General features: G+C 40.8%; 1 protein-coding gene across 3 annotated transcripts in view; it reads left to right on the plus strand.

Moving 5' to 3' along the window:
* TANC1 (tetratricopeptide repeat, ankyrin repeat and coiled-coil containing 1) overlaps positions 1–23,531 on the plus strand; it is a 168,839-nt gene extending 145,308 nt beyond the window's left edge. For 2 of the 3 annotated variants that reach the window (XM_063429637.1, XM_063429639.1), the window contains 9 exons: positions 9,056–9,189; positions 10,338–10,461; positions 10,718–10,893; positions 11,646–11,778; positions 16,526–16,617; positions 17,158–17,304; positions 18,383–18,454; positions 18,698–18,798; positions 20,708–23,531. In XM_063429637.1, the coding sequence (XP_063285707.1) occupies positions 9,056–9,189; positions 10,338–10,461; positions 10,718–10,893; positions 11,646–11,778; positions 16,526–16,617; positions 17,158–17,304; positions 18,383–18,454; positions 18,698–18,798; positions 20,708–22,109 (2,381 nt within the window). In that variant the 3' untranslated portion in view covers positions 22,110–23,531. The remainder of the gene's footprint in view (positions 1–9,055; positions 9,190–10,337; positions 10,462–10,717; positions 10,894–11,645; positions 11,779–16,525; positions 16,618–17,157; positions 17,305–18,382; positions 18,455–18,697; positions 18,799–20,707) is intronic. The other variant, XM_063429638.1, reaches the window with a different exon arrangement.
* The last annotated feature ends 1,265 nt before the right edge of the window (positions 23,532–24,796 follow it).

Consider the following 24,796-nt stretch of genomic DNA (forward strand, 5'->3'; position numbering starts at 1 on the left):
AAGTGTCACATGAGTTCTGATAAGAAATTGACAAATTCTTCACGGGAAGTGGCTGCATAGTTTGTTTCCTTCCATTTTAAGAAACCTTTATCTGCGCTGTGTTTACATTTCCAGTGTGTGGCATGCTGCAGATATTACTTATATACCCTTAATTGCAGAGGGCTAGAGATGAAAAGTTAAAGGAACACTATAGTCCCCTAAATCACTTTAGCTAAATAAAGCAGTTTTAGTGTATAGATCATTCCCCTGCAATTTCACTGCTCAATTCACTGTCATTTAGGAGTTAAATCACTTTGTTTCTGTTTATGCAGCCCTAGCCACACCTCCCCTGGCTATGATTGACAGAGCCTGCATGAAAAACAAAACTGGTTTCACTTTGAAACAGATGTAATTTACCTTAAATAATTGTATCTCAATCTCTAAATTGAACTTTAATCACATACAGGATACATATTAACATAGCAGGGGATAAGAACATCTTAATTAAACAGAACTTGCAATAAAGAAAGCCTAAATAGAGCTCTCTTTACAGGAAGTGTTTATGGAAGGCATTGCAAGTCACATGCAGGGAGGTGTGACTAGGGTTCATAAACAAAGGGATTTAACTCTTAAATGGCAGAGGATTGAGCAGTGAGGCTGCAGGGGCATGTTCTATACACCAAAATGCTTCATTAAGCTAAAGTTGTTCAGGTGACTATAGTGTCCCTTTAAGTAATTGAATAATAAAGTATTGTAGAGACAATGAGTACTTTACATTTGCATTTCATTACTAATCTTTAGCAGTATTTGTAAAATTAAGGATGTCCTATTCAAGGAATAAGCAACCTTCGGCACTCCAGATGTTATGGACTACATTTCCCCTGACTCTTTGCCAGCGTGTTAGCTGTAAAAACGTTATAGAAGGTGCAGAACATAACAACATAAATGTGCGTGACATTCCCATGTGTTAGTGAAAGTAGATTTCAAGCCGAATACCCACTGGATAGACAGGTTAGCCTTATTATTGTTAGAGTCCACAAATAGAGGTGTGATCCAAGACTGCTTGTTAGTGTCTCGACCCGTGTCTGTGCATGTTTTCTCTATCAAACAAGTCTAAACAAAGACAATATTTTCTGTGAATGAGGTCATCTTTCAACTTTTCCAAAAGGATTTATTTTATAGGGCTTGCTGGCATAGCATTCCGTGCCACACCTCGGTGCCTTGGCTCTCGCTGAATGAGCTGTGATACCATCAGTTGATGGCTCCATTTCTTTCACCATATACAGTGGGTGTTTAAACCAAGCAGAATGTCAGCTCTTTCCTGCTTAGAGATCACACATAGAGCACAAGTTTCTATTAACAGTATGTGTGGCATTCAAAAAATAAAAAGCATACAATTTATAGAGAGGATTGCTAGGAAGCACCAGCATGCCATACACTGGTGAATGTGTACAACACATACATAATGTATCAAGCCGACCGCGAAGGGACATGGGGTAACCTGATAGATGTAACAAATATTAAAACGGGGCTCAACAAAAAGCTGCTCAGAATTACTTTTCAATTTCCTGTTTCTCTAGGATAACAGAGATTGTTAAAGTTTTTTATATAATGCGGAAACTGTGGCACATGAAGGCTTTGTAGAAAGCATTTTGTACTTGGGTTACATATACAGTGTGCAGAGTATTTGCAGGGCTAATTACCAGGCAGGTGACTGTCATCCAGTGCACAGGATGTATGGGCTGATTCACCTCATTTCGAAGTCACGGACTGCCATGCTCGGAGCTGCTTGTTACATATGTATTTTTATTTATAAGCTTTTTCGGTGTGCTTTGTTAGAAACCTGAGAGGCTAGTTTTCCTGCATTAAACATGTAAACTTTATTAATAATTCTTAAGCGAATGGTTGTCCCTAACCACAATAGAGTACAAACCTTGTATATTCAATGAATAATTAAACATGCCACCTGTACAGTAAAATAGAAAATAATACACCTATAAAACAGGCCTACTAAACATAAGCTTAACCCCTTAAGGACCAAACTTCTGGAATAAAAGGGAATCATGACATGTCACACATGTCATGTGTCCTTAAGGGGTTAAAAGATGCTCTAAACCCCTAGAGTGTGCCAGTATGCTAAAATGCTTTAGGGTTTAAGATCCTTTTCTTTTTGTTTTATTTTGTCTTATTTCCAGAGAAATTGTCACTTTTATAAACCCCATTGGCAGAAGCATTGAAGCATAGGTTTCAGTGCTTCTCTGTGGGAAGCATTGCTGATGGATAACTGCAATTGATGTGCATGCATGCTGTATCCAAATGCTTCTCTGTGGGAAGCATTGCTGATGGATAACTGCAATTGACATGCATGCATGCTGTATCCAAATGCTTCTCTGTGGGAAGCATTGCTGATGGATAACTGCAATTGCCGTGCATGCACACTGTATCCAAATGCTTCTCTGTGAGAATCATTGCTGATGGATAACTGCAATTGCCGTGCATGCACACTGTATCCAAATGCTTCTCTGTGGGAATCATTGCTGATGGATAACTGCAATTGCCGTGCATGCACACTGTATCCAAATGCTTCTCTGTGAGAATCATTGCTGATGGATAACTGCAATTGACGTGCATGCACACTGTATCCAAATGGTTCTCTGTGGGAAGCATTGGATTGGCTGGGAGAGCATCAAAAGTGGTTAATTCCCAGAGACTGAGCAGTGGCAAGGAGACAGCCTTGCTGCTGGTTTAGAAGTAACATGTTTATTGTAGAAACAGTGACGGGGCCCTAAATCTAAACTGACAAAGTGACATTCCAACGTTGGAATTAATTGTACTCATTATAATGTTGGAGTTTCCTTTAAAATCACCAAAGTAAAAAGTGTAAACTCTAATATATTATTATTACTATTGGCCTTTAACATTGCACCACCATATTCTACAACACTTTTCTGTTTTGATGATGCAGTATGGATGATACTATAATTGCCTGTAATCAACAAATAATATTTATATACGAGCTGAAGAACTCTTCTCAAACAAGCTTACGATCGAATTGGATTATTGGATTCCTAGTTACTATTTCACCCAGTGCTTTGACTATGTAATTTAACTGTTTGTATCAGAAGAGAGTTCCTGTGCTCAAAAAGAAAAAATGTATAGCGTGGGTAAAGTTGAAAACAAAATTCCTAGAGGGCTTAACTGTGTAAGCACATATACTGTGATAAGATCAGGTCAGCGGGAGTCATATTTGAGAAACCGGTAAATATTTGAAGCTCTCACACGGTAAATGTGCATATAGACTGCTAGGATAGGGTCACAAAACAATTATTAGGTTTAGAGAATAAACCTAATTGTAAAGGTTTGTAATTTTCAGCAGAGTGACACTTTTTGTTTATAAAGTTGGAGCAGCCTTTGGTAAACATACGTTCTACCTGATGTGTCTGCATGGGGGAGAAGAGGGGGATTTAAACCCCCTTCTTCTATTTCTAAATTTTTTTATATAGATTTAGTATGCTGAATACTTAATAGACTAGAGCAGTGGTTCCCAAACCAGTCCTCACGACCCAGCAAAAGTCCAGGTTTTATCAATATCCCCATTGGAATAAAAAAGGAAATACATAAATCCTGGATTGTTGTTGGGTCATGAGGACTGGTTTGGAAACCATTGGTCTAGAGTACATAAACATCCGTATTTGGAATGTCAGTAAGTTGGGAATACAGCATTCTAGACCATTTATCACTTTCTAATAATGGAACCAGACTGTAATGTCTGTGATAAATGTATTTTAAGTCAAATTTGTCCTTTGATCTTGTATTTTTCACTTTGCTTGATTATTTACAGATTTTACTGTAATACTGTCCAGAATTTGTTTTGTTTTTTCTGTCTTACCATTTTGATTTTAAAACAATCATTGTGTAGTTTGGAATTGTATCTCTGTTATGCCTGTTCTTGTTAACATTTCTATAATGCCAATTTATTCTGTAGAACTTTACTGGTAGATACTGGTCTGGTCAGATATAACTGCAAGTAACAGACAGACCAGCAAACAAGCTTACAGTTGTTGGTAGCCAGTGTGTGGACCTTTGGTTTATTTTAACGTCTCAAGGCAGCTCTTTTAGCCCTCCCCCCCCCCCCCCCCACATTCCAATATTTGTAGATCTAGTTTACTTTTTGAGATTGATTTTGAGATTTTATTTTACAATCACCCAAAGGCTTATACAATTTATTTTGGTATATTTATCCTATGGTGATATTCTGGTATATTTATCCTATGGTGGTCTCCTCTTGGAAACCACCTGTCCATCTGGCACTAACGCTCCCTGTGCCCTCCCCCCTTCCGCGTGCCTCCCCCCTTCCGCGGGCGCTAACGTGCATATGCTGCGCGCACATTAGACCTCCCCATAGGTAAGCATTAAATCAATGCTTTCCTATGGGGGGAAATCAGACGCTGGATGTCCTCATGCAGAGCGTGAGGACGTCCAGCGTCAGATGCCGGACCAAAGGTCCGTTTCAATCCAGGTAGCACCCCCCAGTGGCTGTCTGGTAGACAGCCACTAGAGGCTGACTTAGTGCTGCAATTTAAACAGTGCTGTCCCTTTAATACACTTGGGATGAATTAAACAGCCATCCACCTAATTCCTTTGTCCTGTAACCATAGTTTAATTCCCTAATATTGGTTAGAAACAACCTTATGACTACATTGAACCATTAATTGCTTCTCTACCTCTACCACCTAATCCATGAAGTGAGTTTGTTATGTATAGTTATATTGCAGTAACAGGCCTGCAGACCATGTTAACATCTTTGACGTTACATCCAAGCATTCCTTGTCCTATGAAAGATGGAATGTTGTTGAACATACATAGTGTATTCCTATTAAACTGAACACGTTGGATATACGTTTACACTTGGTTTTTCTCTGGTTAGAATGATGGAGGTGAAGGCGATGGATATTTGTGTTAAAGACACTGTAAGCAAGCAACTCTGTTCTATGGTAACCATGGCAAAGTTTATGTGATCGTTAATCGTCCATGTTTATGTTAAATATATTTCAACAGTCGGGAACCTTAAGCAGAGAAATGTGATAACACAGAGGCTCTCAGGAAGGTCCTTCTGACTTGGCCAAGATCTGTTATGGGTTTCTTAATCCTACTGTCAAAACCCAGCGCTCTTCTAATGCCAGACAAAATGCCTCCCTTCTAACAGTTTCATTTAAACTTCCTGCCAGTATTATTGGCTTTAAATCATTGTGCTGTCAGTATAATAGTTTCCGTTCCCCAGCTAAGCTCCAGGAAAAGATTCTCATGTTTTCTGCATTCTTCGATTGAATCAAAAATGACTTTAACTATTTTTAGTTAATTGGTGACAAGAAAAATAAGCCTTTGCAACCCAGAAAATAAAGGGAAAACAAATGTAGCAGTGCATCATAATGGTTAATGTGGGATTATAGCTGCAAGGGAGATGAGATAAGAGGTGGGTCATGTACTAGAATAGCCGGAATTCCTGAGCACAGCTTTGCCATGATACTGTTTATTTAAGGACATTGAGGGTTAGCCAGTTTCCGAATATGGTATTCTGTATTCAGGGTGTAACTAACAGGCTGCTGCCATAATCCATGGCAAACAAGCCATAATTATTACGAACATTCTTTTCTCTTTATTGCATTTTTTGTGACCGTTGTTTGTTTCCCGGATTCTGTAGACACGGATTGGGTTATGTGTTGGGTTTTTTTTTCTTCCTGCTAGAAAGGACACTTGGTAAAAGCCCTTCCCTGGAGTGCCTATAATGTACTCCTCACTCCTAAAGCACATTAAATCCTTTTGCAGGGTAAAGAGGAGCTCATGGGTTTATACAATCGAACAGCCGGTTTTAACTGTGGGATTTCTTCATGTTTAAAAGATAAATGCAACTCATAAATATGTTTCATCAGTAAAGTTTGTTGTGTATTAAATTGTTATTTCTCCAAAATGTTCTATATTTTTCAAACCTTAAAAAGACACTCCATTGCCCAAAAATAAGCACATTTAAAACTGACTGTTTAGTAGATATACCCACTATGAAAACATGCATGCATTTAATTAGGCATTCTTGCATTGTGGGTACATCTAAAAACAGCTTGCAGATTTTTTGTGGGAAGCCTTTGCAAGCCCTCCCATACAAATAGCATTCTAATCGTGCTCTTGGCATTACACTCATGGGTAAAAGAAAGTACACCCTCTTTAAATTCTATGGTTTCATATATCAGTACATAATAGCAATCTGTTCCTTTTAGCAGGTATTAAAATTAGATAAATACAACCTCAGGTGAACAACAACACTTGATATATTACACAAACACTACTGACAAACCACCTAGCTGCAATAAAAAACAAACTCCAAGGCAAGAACATCGAGATCTGGGAGATACCTGAAGACATGAACACTAAAGAATTGTCTCACTACATTAGACGCCTACTGGCTACTGTATTCACCAGTCGGCAAGCCAAAAAAGCCACAGTAGATCGTGTTCTGCATTCTGAAAGCGGCATGGACACGTGAAGACTCGCCTAGAGACATCATAGTGCAATTTCAGACTAGGTCAGTACAAACGGCCTTTATAGCATTGACTCATTGCATTGACCATAAATATAGCATTGACTCAAGCCAACCTTCCTTACAGTTTAAACAACCTGACTTTCTTTCAGGACCTGTAAAAAAAACTTGCTTCGGGGACATTTGCTAAATTAATTTGCCTCAATACTTTTTGCTAACTCCATTAAGCATCGCTGGGCCTATCCTTGGTTTCTGATCAGCACTAAATGAGACATGACCTTAGAGGTCTCTGATGTCTCCAATATGGACACACTCTGCTTTTGTTGTTGGGAATACGGCCTACAGTGCACCCTAAGGCACCATCACCAAGAACTGTGTCCTTTCATTCCCCACTGGACCTGAGAGGAGACTAGTTACAAGCAAACATTCCACACACTCCTCCCCAGTGCCTGAGAGATAATTATGCGAGCGCACAAACATATAATTAAATTATTTCCCAGGTACAAAAACATACAATTTAACAAACCACAAAAGCACCCCCAAAACACATGAAAACCCCACAAAAGTCACAACCCCTGATAGTCCCGATCTGGGTGACCAACATATCCAAAAATCATCCAGATCGGTTCAGGAGTTCAGGATTTTTTTTTTTTTTGGGAATCGCTTATTTGAGTGAGCACAAAAGTACATAAAACACAAAACGGAATACTTGTGTAGCCTGTTCCCATTGTTCGTGGGAACGTTTCCACCAAACAGAGCCTTTCTAAGTGGGGATGAACCCAACACAGGCGATGAGGGAAGTCCAGCGGTGTTTGGGAGTTTCTGTGTCAGATTTTAGTTCCATGAGATTCATGCCCAAACACTGCTGCCTGCGTTCGTGGGAACAAGATGGCCGCCACCTTGTGGTCGTTCATATGAAATGCGGCCACCCAGACGAACACTTAGAACACTGCTACAAAGTATCAATTGGGCTTAACAAGCTCCCGGGTGGTCTCTGGTTCGTGCGGCTGTCCGGTTCCCGAACTATATAATCCCAGAGCCTTTTTAAAGTATATTATCCAAGGTCTATTGCAGGGGCCATAGTCCTTGGGCAGGAGGCTGGCAAGCAGGCTCCTCCGGGAGCCCATGTTGAGGTTCTGTTCGCCACAACACTATTTATGGTGTTGATACAAAAGAAGGCACTAAATCATGCCACAAAAAGGAAGAAAATTCCTTCTTGACTCCAGAACGGCAATCCAATTTCTATTTTTTTATTTTTATGAATGAAAAATATCCAGGCCTTATTTAAAAAAAAATATATATATGTGTTTAGCACAAAAAGTGGAAATATATGAAGAAAAACAGTTTAGAAAGATGGAGAGGCATAGAGATCGATATGAAGAGGAGAAAGCATTTTGTCTGATAATCAAGCCTTGTATCACAGTAAATGATTTTCAGACTAATTATTCTACAAGAGGCACCCGATCTCTAGAACCAGACCTGGAGCGGGTCAGACCTGCACAGCTCAATGCAACATGTTGAGAGCTTACGAATTATAGCAATGAAATGAAGTCATTTTATTGAGGTCTCATATTTATAGGAAAGAAACCAAATAACTTTTAGTGAAGTGTGCGGGAAGCTGCCCTGTCAACAATAACTGTACTATTTCCAAGATATGTGTATTTTAAAAATCAGGGGAAATAATTCTTTTTTGGGGGAGGGGGAGTTAAGTGGCTCAAACTTTTAATTTGTAGCGTATTGCATTGCTTCTAATGAACTGTGTTTTTATTAATTCTTTTTTTTTTTTGTCCAGTTGAAATACTGCATCGTATAGTAGATTTTTTTTCCCCCTTTTTATTGTACTGAAGTGTGTTTGGTCTAAAGCTGTCCCTCGACCCTTATTATAGAGAAGAGAATGAGAAGAGTGCTGCCTTTGCTGCCTTTGCTGCCTTAAGGCTACCAGAAACGTTATTAATGAGCAGCTATCAAGAGAGCTGCAAATCTTTATAAATGGGATTTAACTTAACTCTCTCATTGGGTGAAGTGTCTGGTGTGCAGCAAAGTGGTTGCTTCCCCACCAGTGCCAGCACCGCTGATTGGATACAATGGAGGAGATTTAGCTTTGTTTTGAAAAGTCATGGTTACATTTTGTCATTATTCTGATCGCATGTATGAAAGTGTTCTAAAATTCATCTAAAAAGATTGTGTTCTTCATAGGAAATGTTGCCAGTTTTCACAGAAATATCCATTTCAGAAGACCAACAAATTTAGAAAAAAAAAAAGAAACCAAACACTTCTCTGTCTGAAAAAGTGGCGTATAGATTGATATATCCGTTTTAAATGTTGAAAATGGTATTTATTGAAAAAATGACGGTTAGGGCAAAACAGATGGCGGCAAAAAACAAAACAATAAATTGCACAGAAAATTCAGCGAAATTAGATAAAATGTTGGCGACACTTTCATAAATGTCCACCTCAATATATGTTTATATATAACAAGTCTGCATATGTTGCTTTTACAAAATGAATCTATTTTTTTGTAACGTGCTGTGTTTTTATTGTAAGGTCTTACAGCTGCGGCAGGCCGGGGGAAGCAGGAGGTGTGTGAATTGCTACTAGAGCGAGGAGCTGTCTTAACGCAGGTCAACAGGCGCGGTATCTCCCCGCTCTTCTGCGCTGTTCGGCAAGGACATTGGCAGGTAAAGACTGGATGATGCATCCATAGCTTGTAAAGGTTTAAATTCTCCCTCACCTGTTGACCAGTTCTGGCAGGATTACAGTAACAAGACAAAGAGATTGACACATTTTAATCTATTAATTACACTCTGTCAACAAGAACAAGCCCTTTTTTACCATAGGGATAAGTTTTACTGCCAGGTAGAACATGGGCTTTTGGGGGTTATTGTCTGTGGGGTGATGGGGTTGTGAAAGCGTATGTGCCAAGTTGTCCCTACAAATAGACTGTAAAAATCAGTGGTTCTAGGATTGCAATATTGAACATATGTATTTTTAGTTTTTATTCCCATATTTAAATGTGTTCCCGCTTCCCCCTATTTTTTTTACTTTAGTTTTTTTTTTTTTTTTTAAGTTTTTCCTTTTAAAAAAAATGTATTTTAATATTTATCTTGGCTTTTATTAAGTATTTATTTGCATCTGTTTTTACTTTAGTTTAGAGTAGCATTCAGTGAAAATGTAAAATAAGACGTTCTTGTGATAACACTGGCTTTAATGTATTCAGCTTCTCCAAGTGCCTCCATAAAAACTGTCCAAATAATATTTTGTACAAGAGGAGTATTAAAGGCCTGTTTTTGTTCCTGGAAGACAGCACCATACAAATTCTAATGAGATAGTCTGGCCCATTGTGTCCTTACAGAGTCCCCTTGCGATTTCTTTTTTGAGTTAGCGACTTAAAGTGGAGACAGCCTCGTTCATGACCCTTCATACAGTTCTTGGGACAATGCATAGACTGACACACAACGCTTTGTTTCTTAACGCTGAAGAGGGTTCTCTGGAACTGAGCCAGTTTGACCTCTTCATTGACCTTTACAAGAGAGCAATGTACATCCCTTATAATTTTGTTACCTGAGACTATTTAATGCAGGTTCTGGGGTTATTTCGACCATATGTTCAGACTGCTAACTTACTGTTCTGCTTCATGCTATTTGACGCTCTGTTGGATTGAGATCTGGGGAATTTACAGGCGATTGGTGTAGACAATAGTCCGGTCTCATGTCCATGTAACCATCTTGAGATGATGCTTATCCCAGAACTCTGGCCTCAGGCCTCTTACTATTTGGGAGAGCGGTGTTGTAAATTGCTCTGTCTGAATGTATGTCTTAATGTGCAGATTGCCAGACTTCTCATGCAGCACGGATGTGATGTGAATGTGAGTGACAAGCAAGGCAGGACTCCGTTGATGGTGGCCGCCTGTGAAGGTCATTGTGGCACAGTCGAGTTCTTGCTTTCAGAAGGTAAGAAATTGCAATTACAAAAATTAACCGCTATCAGTGATTTTAAGAAAAGATCATTATAAAATGATTTGCATCGTTATTTAGTATATTTCTACAATGCTAGCTGTCAACGCTCAATTGTCTGTTGGTGTAATTTTTATATATATATTTTAATTAATTTATTTTTTTAAATCATAAATTAACCACAACAGAAAGGCAATGTGGTACCTTTATAAATAGAGCATTGGGAATCTTAAACACCGTATGTATTTTCCAGGGGCAGACATTGCATCTTTGGACAAGGAAGGGCTGACCGCTCTGAGCTGGGCTTGTTTAAAGGGTCATAAGACAGTGGTCCAATGTTTAATCGAAAGAGGCTCTGCTATTGACCAGATGGATCGAAATGGGCGCACACCTTTGGACTTGGCCGCTTTTTACGGAGATGCTGATATTGTAAGTTACCATTTCAACATTAGTTAAAACATATATATATATATTTATATTTATTTTAAGTCCAAAGTGATGAAAAGTTCTAAGTGTATAGTTGATGTATTAGACTTTCAGTAATGTTTAGGCAACCCTTTTTCTCATTATAAACAGTAACTGTGCTAAAGAAAGCCATGTCTAACCTTCTATTTACGCAATGTAAGAATGCTTGCTCACTGCATTCCGCCCTAAAAGCATCTTTGGCAGCGGCAAGTTGGGGGTGTGCGTTTTATAGAGGAATAGCCTTTATCTGTTTGTACACGGATGAAGAAGATGAGCAGGCCTCTTGCTTATCTTATACACCCCCTAGTGTGGGGGCTATAAATGTTTTGCAGAACACAAGAAAAACGTTGACACATAAGGTCAGCATTTATCGGTTGTGTTGCTTAGCACATGCTAGTTTCGTTGCACAAATAAAAGATATGAAAGGAACATATATCACTTTGTATAAAAGGTGGTATAATCACTGCACATAATTACCGACGAGTATTTGTTTTTTAGATTTAATTTATGGTGAAAATCGTAGATTTTTAAATTGTTGCTATCAACCTTTGGCTATTTGGTGTTGAAGAAACATCAAAGTTCCAACAAGCAATGGCCTGAGATTGATGAGAATTCAGTGCATCATATGCAGAGTCCTTTGTGTTTTTAGCAGCAAAAGGCAAATGGGCAGCTTTGTATATTCCATTCCTCCCTCTCTGACTGTATGATCTGTGTAGGTGCAGTATCTGGTTGACAACGGCGCTATGATTGAACATATTGACTATAGTGGAATGCGTCCTCTGGATCGAGCGATCGGATGTCGTAACACAGCTGTAGTAGTGACATTGCTAAGGAAAGGAGCCAAACTAGGTAAAGTGTGTTTCCAAAAACTTTTATTATGACGGCATGTTGATTCTTATAGACCCACTTACACGTTTTATGCTTTTTTTTTTTTTTTTTTTAATTCTTTATTTTGTTAAGGCATATATAAAGGGTACAAAATGAAGAAAAGGGAAATGCAGGGGTGTTCCACATTTATGGATTGGTAGAGAGATAGTATAATTAATTACATTTCCAGGTAGTAAGTGCCTCATTTTTCTTTTTATATGACATTCAATATGAACAGGAACGTTATGTAAACAGTATACCGTATTTTTCGCTCCATAAGACGCACCTCACCATAAGACGCACCTAGTTTTTAGAGGAAGAAACCCAGAAAAAAAATATTCTGAACAAACTGTCCCATAGTGTTTCTTACTATGGGACAGTTTGTTCAGAATATTTTTTTTCTCCCCTGTCCCATAGTCTTCATCTCCCCCCCCCTCCCCATAGACTTCATCTCTCCCCCCCCCCTCCCCATAGACTTCATCTCTCCCCCCCCCTCCCCATAGACTTCATCTCTCCCCCCCCCTCCCCATAGACTTCATCTCTCCCCCCCCTCCCCATAGACTTCATCTCCCCCCCCCCTCCCCATAGACTTCATCTCTCCCCCCCCTCCCCATAGACTTCATCTCTCCCCCCCCTCCCCATAGACTTCATCTCTCCCCCCCCTCCCCATAGACTTCATCTCTCCCCCCCCCTCCCCATAGACTTCATCTCTCCCCCCCCCTCCCCATAGACTTCATCTCTCCCCCCCCCTCCCCATAGACTTCATCTCTCCCCCCCCCTCCCCATAGACTTCATCTCTCCCCCCCCCTCCCCATAGACTTCATCTCTCCCCCCCCCTCCCCATAGACTTCATCTCTCCCCCCCCTCCCCATAGACTTCATCTCCCCCCCCTCCCCATAGACTTCATCTCCCCCCCCCTCCCCATAGACTTCATCTCCCCCCCCCTCCCCATAGACTTCATCTCCCCCCCCTCCCCATAGACTTCATCTCCCCCCCCCCTCCCCATAGACTTCATCTCCCCCCCCTCCCCATAGACTTCATCTCCCCCCCCCTCCCCATAGACTTCATCTCTCTCCCCCCCCTCCCCATAGACTTCATCTCTCTCCCCCCCCTCCCCATAGACTTCATCTCTCTCCCCCCCCCTCCCCATAGACTTCATCTCTCTCCCCCCCCCCCCTCCCCATAGACTTCATCTCTCTCCCCCCCCCTCCCCATAGACTTCATATCTCTCCCCCCCCCCATAGACTTCATCTCTCTCCCCCCCCCCTCCCCATAGACTTCATCCCCCTCCCCCCCCTCCCCATAGACTTCATCCCCCTCCCCATAGACTTCATCCCCCTCCCATATTCTTCTCTCCCTTGTCCCATAATTACTTACCTGTCTTGTAGCGTTGGCCGGCAGCACAGGGCGCACCGCGGTACTGGAACTTGAATTTCAGGTTCCGGTTTCCGGCGGGACTGAAAGGAAGTGTGCACTGTGCACACTTCCTTTCAGTCCCGCCGGAAACCGGAACCTGAAATTCAAGTTCCAGTACCGCGGTGCGCCCTGTGCTGCCGGCCAACGCTACAAGACAGGTAAGTATTCGCTCCATAAGACGCACAGACATTTCCCCTCACTTTTGAGGGGGAAAAAAGTGCGTCCTATGGAGCGAAAAATACGGTAAATCAACGTAAAGCATGATGTCAGAAAGTAGTGTATTAAACTGTTGAGTGACATTTTAGTGTTGGATCGTCGACGTTAATACCTAACAAGAAGTAACCCTATTAGGCTAGTGATTTTAAGCAGAGGTATATTATAACGTCTTGTTATGTGGTGTATGTGTAAAGGGCTTCCGTGGCAGTCGAGGTATGATGAGTGGGTTCCTGGTGGTGCCTTATCAGGGGTCGGCTGCCTTCGTGGGACGTATCGTCTGGCCACCCATGAGGGGTTGAAGGGTGGGTAAGTCAGTGGTGCAGTGTGTTTGTAGGCGTGTGCCTCTTAGGTAGGTAGTTGGTGAGGGGCGGTGGCAGAGGCCCCTGTCGTTCTTGTGTTCCCCTAACCTATGGGGAGACGGGGGGGGGGGGGGGAAATTGTGGTTAGAATTAAGGGTTCGTCTGTTTGTGTGTCAGCATTAGTGGAATATCTGGCGGTATGCGCCATGAAACATAAAACACAAAGTTAAAACATGAAATTAAACCAAAACTAGGTACATTAGAAAAGAGAGAAGAACATGGAATATTCAGTTGCTACAGTCCGCTTTGCAGGGTGCCACTATATTGTGGCTCGGTGGTAGATAATTCTTTCTTTCTTTGCCGCCAACATTGGGGAGGTGCACTAAAGTAGTGCCATTCAAGCTGCGATTAAGTCACTGAGTCTTGATCCTGAGATGGGTTGCGATTCCAAGCTGGAACAAAGGGTGTCACATTGGGTATGTCCCATTGGTGGTGTGTTGCCGGTCTCGGTGGAGTTCCAGCGCCTCTCATCAGGTCCAGGGCAGTGAAAAAGGTGGGGGCATCCGTTGGAGAAGACGCTGTGTGCGCCTTTCCGTCTTTGATGACCGTAAGGGTTCGGGACGCCGACCAGCGGTAGGCCACGCCAGCCTCTCGCAACTTAGTTGTAATAGGTTGCATGGTTTTTCTCCAGTGAAGTGTTGCCCTGGTGACATCCTGGTAAAATGTCAGCTGGTGTGATTCGAAGTCCATGGGGGCCCGTTCTTGGAACGCCTTCATGAGCTTTTGTTTGGCATTTGAGAATAATATCCCTGGGCTGGCTCGTTGAAGCGCGTTGTGGTCTATTGACCCTGTAAGCTCCGTCCAGCGGGATTTGTTTAGCTTGTTTGGCGGGTAGGGATGAGGCCATCAGCCGCCTAAGGAAGTGCGGCAATTCCTCCGCGGACACCGCATCGGAGACTCCGCGGATTTTTATGTGTTTGCGCCTACTCCTGTCATCCAGGGTGTCCACTCTGTGCGTCAGAGAGGAGTGCAGAGTTCTCATTTGTTGCACAGTGTCCCCTAGGGCTGCCAGGCTCTGCTTGAGATCGATCACGTCTTCCTCCGTGGCTTGTACACGGTCAGTGACCGCTTGTACTTCAGTTTTGACTAGGGCAATGTCTGTGTCAAATAGTAGCTTGATTCTATCGTAAAGGTCTGCAATGTCCTTTTTAGTGGCGTGTGCTGGGCTTGGGGACTCTATTACAACGGCTGTCGCTGTGTCTGGGTTCTTGCTGCCTTTCCCGTTCCCCCCTTCAGGCTCCTGAGGCTCTATGGTGTCTGGGACGGCTGGGGGTGGTGAGAGTTCTGCTGTTTTGGGCCTGGAGCATTTGAGGAGCGTCCCTATATCTCTCGCCTCTGGAATGGGTGCCCCTGTCTGTTTCTGCGTTTTTCGGCCCATGATTGGAGTGTCAGGGTCGGTTTGGTAGGGGTGTAAATACTCACTCCAGTCCGCGAGGAGCTCGGCGTGGTAAGTTGCGGCCTTCAGGCTTTCAGACCGGAGTTTCTGCCGGGTCTTGCGGGGTGGAGCTGAGGCGGATCCGAACCGGAATGGCATGGGTCGATGCAGCAGGGGTTCCCCTTCCCGCTGTAAGTGTTTGTAGTCGGCGGCTTGAAGTTATTTTCGCCGTTTTCGGCGTTTTTAGGCAATTCGTAGCGGAGCTGTCTGTAATGGCGTCTAGGCTGTAGCGGTGCCAGGCCACGCCCCCTTATGCTTGTTTTTAACTAGATCCAAATTAAACCTAAAAATCGTGGAGCATGATTACATAAATACATTAGTACAATATGTGTGTGTGTATAATTTGCCAGCATGCACTCTGAACTTGGGACCAGACCGGACACAATAATCCTTAGGATGCAGGAAATATTCGTATCCCTGTGTATAATGATAACAACATAAATCTAACAAACATATAAACAAACTCCCATATACTGTGACACGCACACACATAGCTATGTTATAAATGGACACCCAGCAGACTGCTATCACAGATTAGCAGAGCGTGCTTGGTGCATTGCATGTGATGACATTAGGACTCGGTTAAAGGAAACTGATGTAATTTTCCTGTCTTGATGTTTAACTCTGTTGGACATCTGTTTAATTCTGTACCATAGAGACACGTGAACTCTTCACCTCGGGACGCACAAGGAGGAATTTCTCTGTCCTCTGATACATTAATAATAATTAGTCGTGGCCTTTTTTGTTTATTTTATTATATCAAACTATCACTGCTTTTCACTTGTGTTATGCAAGCAATGTTTTTTTTTAGTTTTTTTTTTTAAATGTATTTATTTAGTAGAAATTAATGATAAATCAGACACACTCTGGATATCAACAACTTTATGATGTTTGAGATTGACAATTCTTTTTATGATAAGCAAGACATCTGGGGTGGCAAGGTTATCCATCTCTGGGCTCAGAGGCCCGTATGATACTGGTCATAGACACAAACTATAACCTGCTACCACTTTCCAATAATTGGATGGTCCTGCGTTTAATGCCATGCACTTCCCTTTAGACTCAATTTAGTGAGATCTTTGACTTGGAGTTCACAGACCACATGTTGACACATGTTTGCCTTGTAGTATCATCATGTAGTGCCACCTGCTGTTTGCCCAACACAGTTGAAAAGTATTGCTTAAAAATCACAAAATATAAAATTAGCATACACTACTTGCATTTCAGTGAGCGTTCCGTGTACATGTTATTACTTGATTATACCTATTAACTGCTCACTGCTTGTTTGCTTCTTTTCAAACAGGAAATGCAGCATGGGCAATGGCTACCTCCAAACCGGATATCCTGATCATTTTGCTACAGAAAATAATGGATGAAGGAAATATACTGTATAGAGTAAGTTATCGGATCCAATTCTCGTACCATCACTTAATAAAACAGCAGCGTTTCATAGATCAGTGCAAACGGAGGGAAGCTAACGCAGTGTCGGTGAGAAATTATCCTACAAAATCTAGCGAGAGCTGACCGTCCGTAAGATATAGGGATGCAATAGATATTCAAAATAAGAAATTCCATTTGCTTTTATTGCTAATTTATTTAAGACCTTTTTAAAAGAATTTTGGAAAAGGCTGTTTAAGACTATGTACCTGTCTCCTGTTTGCTGCATTTGCCAAGATCTTACTTGTGTCTCTTACATTTTTTTACCCAAGAAACATCACCTTTCATTTGTTTTGTTACCCTGCCATTCTACTAAATGTTTCAGTACCCTTCTTCCTGTGAGGGTAGACAGGTTGTAGGCTAAGTCGGCCAGTTAGAGCTGAATCAGGCAGAGACATCAAGTGGGTCATGTTAAAGTGATGTTTATTAGTTCAAACACACAGTTGCCTTAAATGGTAAAATACCATCCTTTCATTGGGCTTTTTTTTCTGTATATAGAAGGGGAAGATGAGAGAAGCTGCCCAGAGGTACCAATACGCTCTCCGGAAGTTTCCACGGGAAGGATTTGGTGATGAAATAAAAGCATTTAATGAGCTTCGTGTGTCTCTCTATTTGAACCTGTCACGATGTCGGCGAAAAACAAATGTAAGTTTGATGGGGGTGGTAGGGTCGCTTTTAAAAGGAACTGAAAGCAGAACATTCGTTTAGCGCTCTCAATCTATCATCGCTGCACATCGTTGGATGGAACAAGCAGGTTTGAGGTGCCCAGATCCTTAAATTTTGTCAAACCACCAAAAAATGGTTTGACACAAGCTGGGGAGATGGCACCTACAGACTGTTTTCTCCATAAATACAACAAGGAGTTGTTGAAGTTATGGTTCTCAAAATACCCCTATATGAGCTCCTGACACACTTGTCCACTCATTCATAATACCGGGATTTTTACAGCCGTTATTCTGCTGGTATCAAGAGTCCGTTCTCTCTTTGCTTTCTGCCAGTGTCACTCAGTGTGCCGATGCCAGTTGGGACAACCTAAACAGTTTGTTCAATCATTCAATGATTTTGGTCTATGAGAGAACTGTCCTTGCTCCTCACAACAGAGAAAGGGAGAGGGCAGAGAACATCCATATTTGTGATACAGTGTCCTCCATTACACAGACACAAACTGTTTAAGAAACAAATTGTCGAGGAGCTCTGTGATTTCCTCATGTACACTGCAAATTACTGTGAGTTTTATTTCCGCGGAGCTCTGTGATTTCTTCATACACACAGCAAATTACTGTGAGTTTTATTGTTCTGTGATATTCTCATATACATATGGCAAATTACTGTGTTTTTATTGTTGTAACGCTCTGTGATATTCTCATATACATGGCAAATTACTGTTTTATTGCTGCGGAGCTCTGTGATTGCTTCATATACATGGCAAATTGTGAGTTTTTATTCTTGTAGAGCTCTGTGATTTTCTCATACACGCGGCAAATTACTGTGCGTTTGAGAGTACCAAAGATGGATTGCCATGCTAAAGCAAGAATATATTGCTGGCATTCCCATCAGCAGGACAGCTTATTAATAACTGTGATAAATCCAGTGCTTTAACAAACAGCTGTTTATCCTAAAATTAATACTGCGTTGGTTTCCTCGATGCAACATGTAATTTGGGGTCTAAACGTTTCAATGTAGATTTATTCAAGAGAGCAAAGTGATGATGATTGTCTTTCAGGAGGCTTCAGTTAAAGATATGCCGAGCTCTCTGGACCCTCCCTCTATCTCTTGTGATAGGAATAAATGTCAGGTATGGGATTCCGATGTCCCACTGTTTGAAGCCTCTAGTGTTGGAACTAAACATCCATAATAATTGACTGATGTTTCCCACCCCACTAATTCTGCTTTCTGTTTTGATACCCTGTGTGCTGTTTTTGCAATGTGACATTATCCTCTTGGTCCATTTCCTGCAAAATATATTTGGGCGTGCAGTTGACACCATGGGGGACAATGCAGGGGAGATGGCACTAACATTCATTATTTTTCTGTGCAGGACTTTGGCATGGCAGAGGAACTTGCAAGCAAGGCACTAGAGCTTAAACCAAAATGTTATGAAGCTTATTATGCAAGGGCAAGAGCAAAACGAAACAGCAGGTAATGTAACAAGCCTTCAGAAGGAACGGTTATATTGTGGTTAGACATTGTGATGAATTTCCAGGGTGTGTAGTACTGGAGCAGTAAGAAGGGCAGTCTGATAATGCCCCAAGTGGGTCTCCCAGAATATCGCTCCTGTGTTATTATTTATAAGACAGCAAAACATTTTGCAGCGTTGTACAATAGATGGACTTACAGTTGTAACAAGACCAGTTAGATGTACAGGAAAGGAAGGTGCTGAGAGCCATGCTCAAACAAGCTGACATTCTAAGGGGAGTGGAGGAGGAAATGACACAAGAGGAGGGGTTCAGATGGATTTCGTGTAATGAACTGTAGCTTGCTAGAAGAGGTTACATAAAGATATGCAGTAAAGGTTGTGAGTTAGTGAGGTGTGGGGAGGGAAAGCTGTAAACGCACTTTTTCAAGCAGGCATTTCGATAAAAAAATTTTTTTTTAAGGAAAGGAGAGTGGGTGAGTCTATGGAGCAGGAAAGAGAGTTTCAAAGAAATGGCACAGCCCTAGAGCCCTAGAGAAGTCTTGAATGCGAGTATGAACAGAGGATAGACACAGGTCTTTGGCAGAATGTAGGGGCCTGGTTGGGGGACATACTTGTATGTTAGTGAGGATATTCAGGCAGGACCAGTGTTATAAAGAGATTTGTAAGTGAGAACCAGAATTTTTAATTGAGCCCTATAGCTTAGTGGAAGCCAGTGGAAGTACAGAGGGGGGAGGCTTTAGATGTGTGTATTCCCATTGCTGGTGTGATCAAGTATTGGTTGATGCATGATGGAGGTAGCAGCTTCTGAAGCCAATCATGGAGCTGAAATCTGCAATTTAAGAAGAGCTTTAAATGCTTCTCCCCTTGTGGCCAGATTTTACAGAGCACAGTTTTGATAGTGCTTCTTTAAACAGAGCATCGTGGCAACATTGTAAATTTTGGTGAAATTATTGGCATCTGATCTGCAATAAATGCTGTCTAAGGTGTCCAGATTGAACATACTATTTAGCAGGCATAGTGTGTTGTAGACATAAAAATAAAAGCAGTCAGTTAGGGACCTCATGTCGGTATTTATGGAGCATGTAGAAAACGCATTCAACCACAGCAGCCCTTACTCTAAAGTTAGATTATACAGAACATTTAGCATTGCTGAATGAACTGCAGACTCACTGGTGTATCCCTCTTTATTTGTAGAGTATCAGTTACATAGATGCACAAAATAAATTCTTCCTGTACTACAAAATGGCAACCAGATTTGTCTTTGGATCACCAAGTTCATATCCCACATATTAATGGTTATATTTGAATATTTTAGGTTTCCAAATAAGCATTTAGATGTTTTTCAAACGTGAATTCCAAAGTTTTATTGCTTTGACTGTAAAGAACCCTTTCCTATGCCACAGGCAAACCCTCCTTTCTTCTAGTCTAAATGGGTGACTTCTCCTTTTTACATTTCTATAATTGAACAGGTTACCAGAGAGGTATTTGTATTGAACCTGTATATATTGCTTTAATTGTATCATATCCCCTTTGAAATGTATTTTTCTAACATAGACACTCTAAAGTTATCTAGCCTTTCTTCAAGGATTAAATCTTATATTGCCCTTTATAAATTGTGTAAAAGCACGTCTAGAACCATATTGCCAATACTACTGCTGGCTTTACTGTATCACGGTTAAATGTTGCCCTTACTCCAACTTTAAATGTGATCTTTTGTGTGTTTTTTGGTTAAGCGCAAGCTGGTGCCCAGGCAACTTGCTCACAGGGGAGCAAGCGTACACTTAGATTGATGAGATTAAAATATCACAAGTTTTGCTGCTCTTCCACCCACAACCGTATTTTTAGATTCCTACAATGTTTTCATGTGCATGTAATTTGGAAAGCCTCCTTACATTCTTCTACTTTTTGCAGGCAGTTTATTGCCGCTATTGCGGATCTTCACGAGGCTTTGAAGTTGTGTCCAAACAACCAAGAAATATTGCGACTTCTTTCTCGGGTGGAAGAAGAGTTCAAACAGCAGCAGAGATCCCAACAACAGAAACAGTACCAACCACCGGCTCAGCCAACTCACGACTCAGATCAAGAGGATGAGACTCTTGGAGAAAGTCTAAGCAATCACCTAAGCTTTGAAGAGGTACAAGAAGAAGAATGTTTCCAAGGTAACAATAAATTCCAACTATCTTCACTGCCAGAGGATTTATCAAACAGTAGCAGGATACCGGAGTACGTAAATCAAAAGTACAAGCCGGACTCTCCTGACGAGAACCAAACTAAAAGGATAGGTTTACAACAAGCCCTGCTACAGCGGCCTACAAAACAGGCACAGATTGTGAAAACCAACCAGCACATGAACTCTTTACAGTCCTTATCAAAGTCTGGAGGCAGCTTCTCATCTGTAAAATCTCCAGTCTCTGAAACATTAGCTCCCTCAAGTCCTTTTCCTTCGAGACAAACTGCAAACCAGGCCAACAGCAGAAGTTCTGTTGCAGAAGGGTCAAAGACTTCATCCTCTTTAGCTCCTGCCACAGGAGTCCATGCCACAGTGTTTATCGATAAGCTGTCCTCAGCTCATCCTATCCACAAGCAATCTAGTGAGGTTTTATCCTCGTCTTATAAAGCATCTGGATCCTTTACAGGTATTAGTAAAACGGCAGAGAGACTTGTGGGTCATTCTGCACCTCAGGATGTCCCGGTATTATCTAATGAAAAACAGGTTACGTCTTGTAATGGGAAGCAAGTGGGAGTCATAGACGGTAAAAAAATGACCTCCCATAGTTTAACTTCAAGCAGTAGTTTTTCAGAAGGCATTAAAAGTCCTGATGTTCGTAGCAAAGAAATGAAGATTAACCAGAACCTGACTGGAACCACTGAGCACAGAACTCGCAACATTCCATTTATGGGGATTATGGATAAAACTGCAAGAACTTATCAACAGAACCTTAATGTGGGCCGTAGTTGGCAAAATCAGTCTTCAGTGGAAGGCTTACCAATAAATACCTCCACGCCTGCTACTGTTCACTCTGCAAATATCGAGAAACTTCCTGCCAGGCCGGTACCTGGATATGGCAGTAACAATAAAATCTTGTCGAAGGTCTATGGAGCTAATAATCACAATGGGGTTCTCTCAAAGGACACAGATGATGGAAAGTGCCAAATGCCCAATGTCCCTCAAGAACCAAGGATATCCAAGAATGTAAGTCAGTCGTTTCAGGAAGCCATGAGTAGGTCACAGTCTCTTATAAACAAGGAAGCAAACCTAAGCTCCATGCCCTCTACAAAACCAAAGAGATCTTTCATAGAATCAAACGTGTGATAGCTGAAGGTTTTGAAAAAGTAGACATGGACAACAAACTGTTTGTTTTATGTATATATCTGAAAGATTGTATTAATTATCATACATTTAGGATCTAAAAGATCGTCCTTCATCTTCTTATTGATTGTAGGAGACCATCGTGCTGGTTAAATCTTAAGATGGACTGCATTAGTGTCTTTGAAATATATGTGTTTGTGACGTTAATATCACATCCCTGCATGTGGGCAAAGCTGCTTTATGTCTTTAAGTTAATATAGAAAATATATCTAATTAATCTGGAATTTACCCCCACTTTATATACAGGTTTTGTCTTTAATATTAATCACATAGCCAGAGCAAAAATACCAGAAGACCTTTTGCAAGATGGTTTTTGTTTTTGTTTTTCTAATTAGCAGCCTTGTCAAAATGTCGTTTTATTTTTTTGTTTTTTAAAGACTCTGTTAACAGCAATGCAATGTCCATTGAGAAGCTGGCAGTACTGGGTATAGCATGCTGTATTATTCATCCACACAAACACACACATTGATAAACACATCATCATCTTATAGTGCCAGGGAGCAACACTGTTCGTGTACAACCTTGCATTTTAAAGTTATCCTAAAAATTCAACCATTTTTGGGTGTATACAGATAAAAAAAAAAAAAAACCTTCAGAGTTCTATATCTGCAGGTCTCGACTGCACCTTGATTGCGAAAATATAATGCTATCACATGATCAGAGATAAAATGACCTTTCCCGCTGTTACAGTTAGTATGATAGTAAATGTCGGGATGTCCGGTGGCTTCTTGCTCGAATGTACGTTCTGTAAAAACCAAAGGATTTGAAATGGAATCCTTCAGGTATAGCACTCTGTAACGAACTAACACATAACTCAACACATTTGTGTGCCTGTGTGTGTACACATGTATTTATGCAAACCTTAATTAAAATGCTGGTTTTTAGAATAACTGGCACATTTAAAACTTAAGGTTCCCCTTCTGCATCTCAGATGCTGGAAATATAATTGGGCTGTGTCTGAAGAACACGGATTCTGTCAAGAAACAGGCTGTGACATTGGTACACATATCCCAGTTCACGGCTGCTTATAGTAACTGGAAATTCAGTATTAATGAATATTTTGTAGGTGCCTTTAAAAAAAATTAGCAGGACTCTGCCCCCTATCCCTCCCCACCACCTCTTTTTTCTACTTAAAGCATTTTGCTCTGTAACGTTATTAAAGGAGAGAAAAACACATTACAATCAGTATTTATGAACAGAATTAACCTCATATCAGGTGCCTTACTGCTAGAGCAATTAACCCTTAAACTGCCGGTGGTGCGCTAGCAATGTAGCGCTCATATCTGACACTGAAAAGAGTGACAGAGAGAGAATTTATATCCATTCTTAAACCTCAAAATCCAAAGATAGCATCATTCTCCTTTTCTTTTTTCTTTTTTTTTTTCTTTTTTTATCGTGCTAGAGAGTGGATGTCATCAAATGCTTTCTGGCGACCAAAGGGTTAATTCTGTAAGCTAATGGGGGGAGGGCAGGGGGAGTAGAATCTTAAACTTTTAAACTTAGATATATAAATGAACTTTTTTTAGAACATAATCTGATATTTTATGGATAGTTCATATTGTATAGATTGTAACCATAATTTATGTCAATACATTATTGCTATAAAATAGGTTCAGATATAAAAATGTTCACGTGTACATATAACCTTATTTTAAAAGGAGTCTATACATGGCCATATAACGCACGCGTTTGTTAAAAGCTTCAACCATACTGGTTTATTGCACTGAGTAATATATTAATATTGCAAAATATCAGTCCTAACAGTTACCGCACTTTATCTTTTTATTTTATTCTAAACACCTTCTAAGGTGCTATTGTAGGAGATAATGTAATATTATGTGAGAAAGGTACAGGGAGTATTTTGTATTGGGAGGGTGAATATGGAATCTCTGTTTGAAATGGCTAAATCAGAATTATAGGGTTTTATTTAACCTTCAGAGTGCTGGTAAGCTTGCCACTCAAAGAGGTTAACCCTTTGCCTCCTGGGGAGGAGGAGGTCGTATAAAGCTTTGCTTTTCTACCCCTGTGTTAAATTCCCTGCCATTTAAAGGTGGCATTAAGCTGGGCAAATTCCTACACGTTTTGTTTTAAAATAACCTCTAAGATTTTCCTGCTTCTGTATATATACTAATCGTTTCGCTTCCCTTGTCTTCTATTTTTAGGAAGGTGTGTATACAGAATATGTCTGTTCAGTGTAAAAAAGAAAAAAATGTTAACGGGATTTTCACAAATGTTAGTTTCTCTATATAAAGCTTATTTATTTTTACAACTTCAATATAATGTCTCTTTCCCCAGTTTGGTTTGTAACTTTCTTTTGCACATCTACTGTATTTCCATAAGGAATAAAAATAGCATTTTGTATAATATATGTTTTACTATGTCTTACTTTTATGACCAGTCTGTAATCGTGGATACATTTAAAAATCGATACATTTTGAGGTACTTATGGTCAATTACCACTAGTCTCTGGGTTGGAGGAGTGGCCTCGAGATGGAAGTCAAATGTTTGTAACAATATACTGTGTTTCTGTCTTTAAAGACTTTAATGTAATTTGCATATACTACTTAACCATCGTGGCAGCACAAACTGATCTTTGCTCCATCCACTCATGGCGCCATGGTGATCAGGAA

Source organism: Pelobates fuscus, chromosome 8, assembly GCF_036172605.1.
Source record: "Pelobates fuscus isolate aPelFus1 chromosome 8, aPelFus1.pri, whole genome shotgun sequence".
In the NCBI taxonomy this organism is placed as follows: Eukaryota; Metazoa; Chordata; class Amphibia; order Anura; family Pelobatidae; genus Pelobates; species Pelobates fuscus.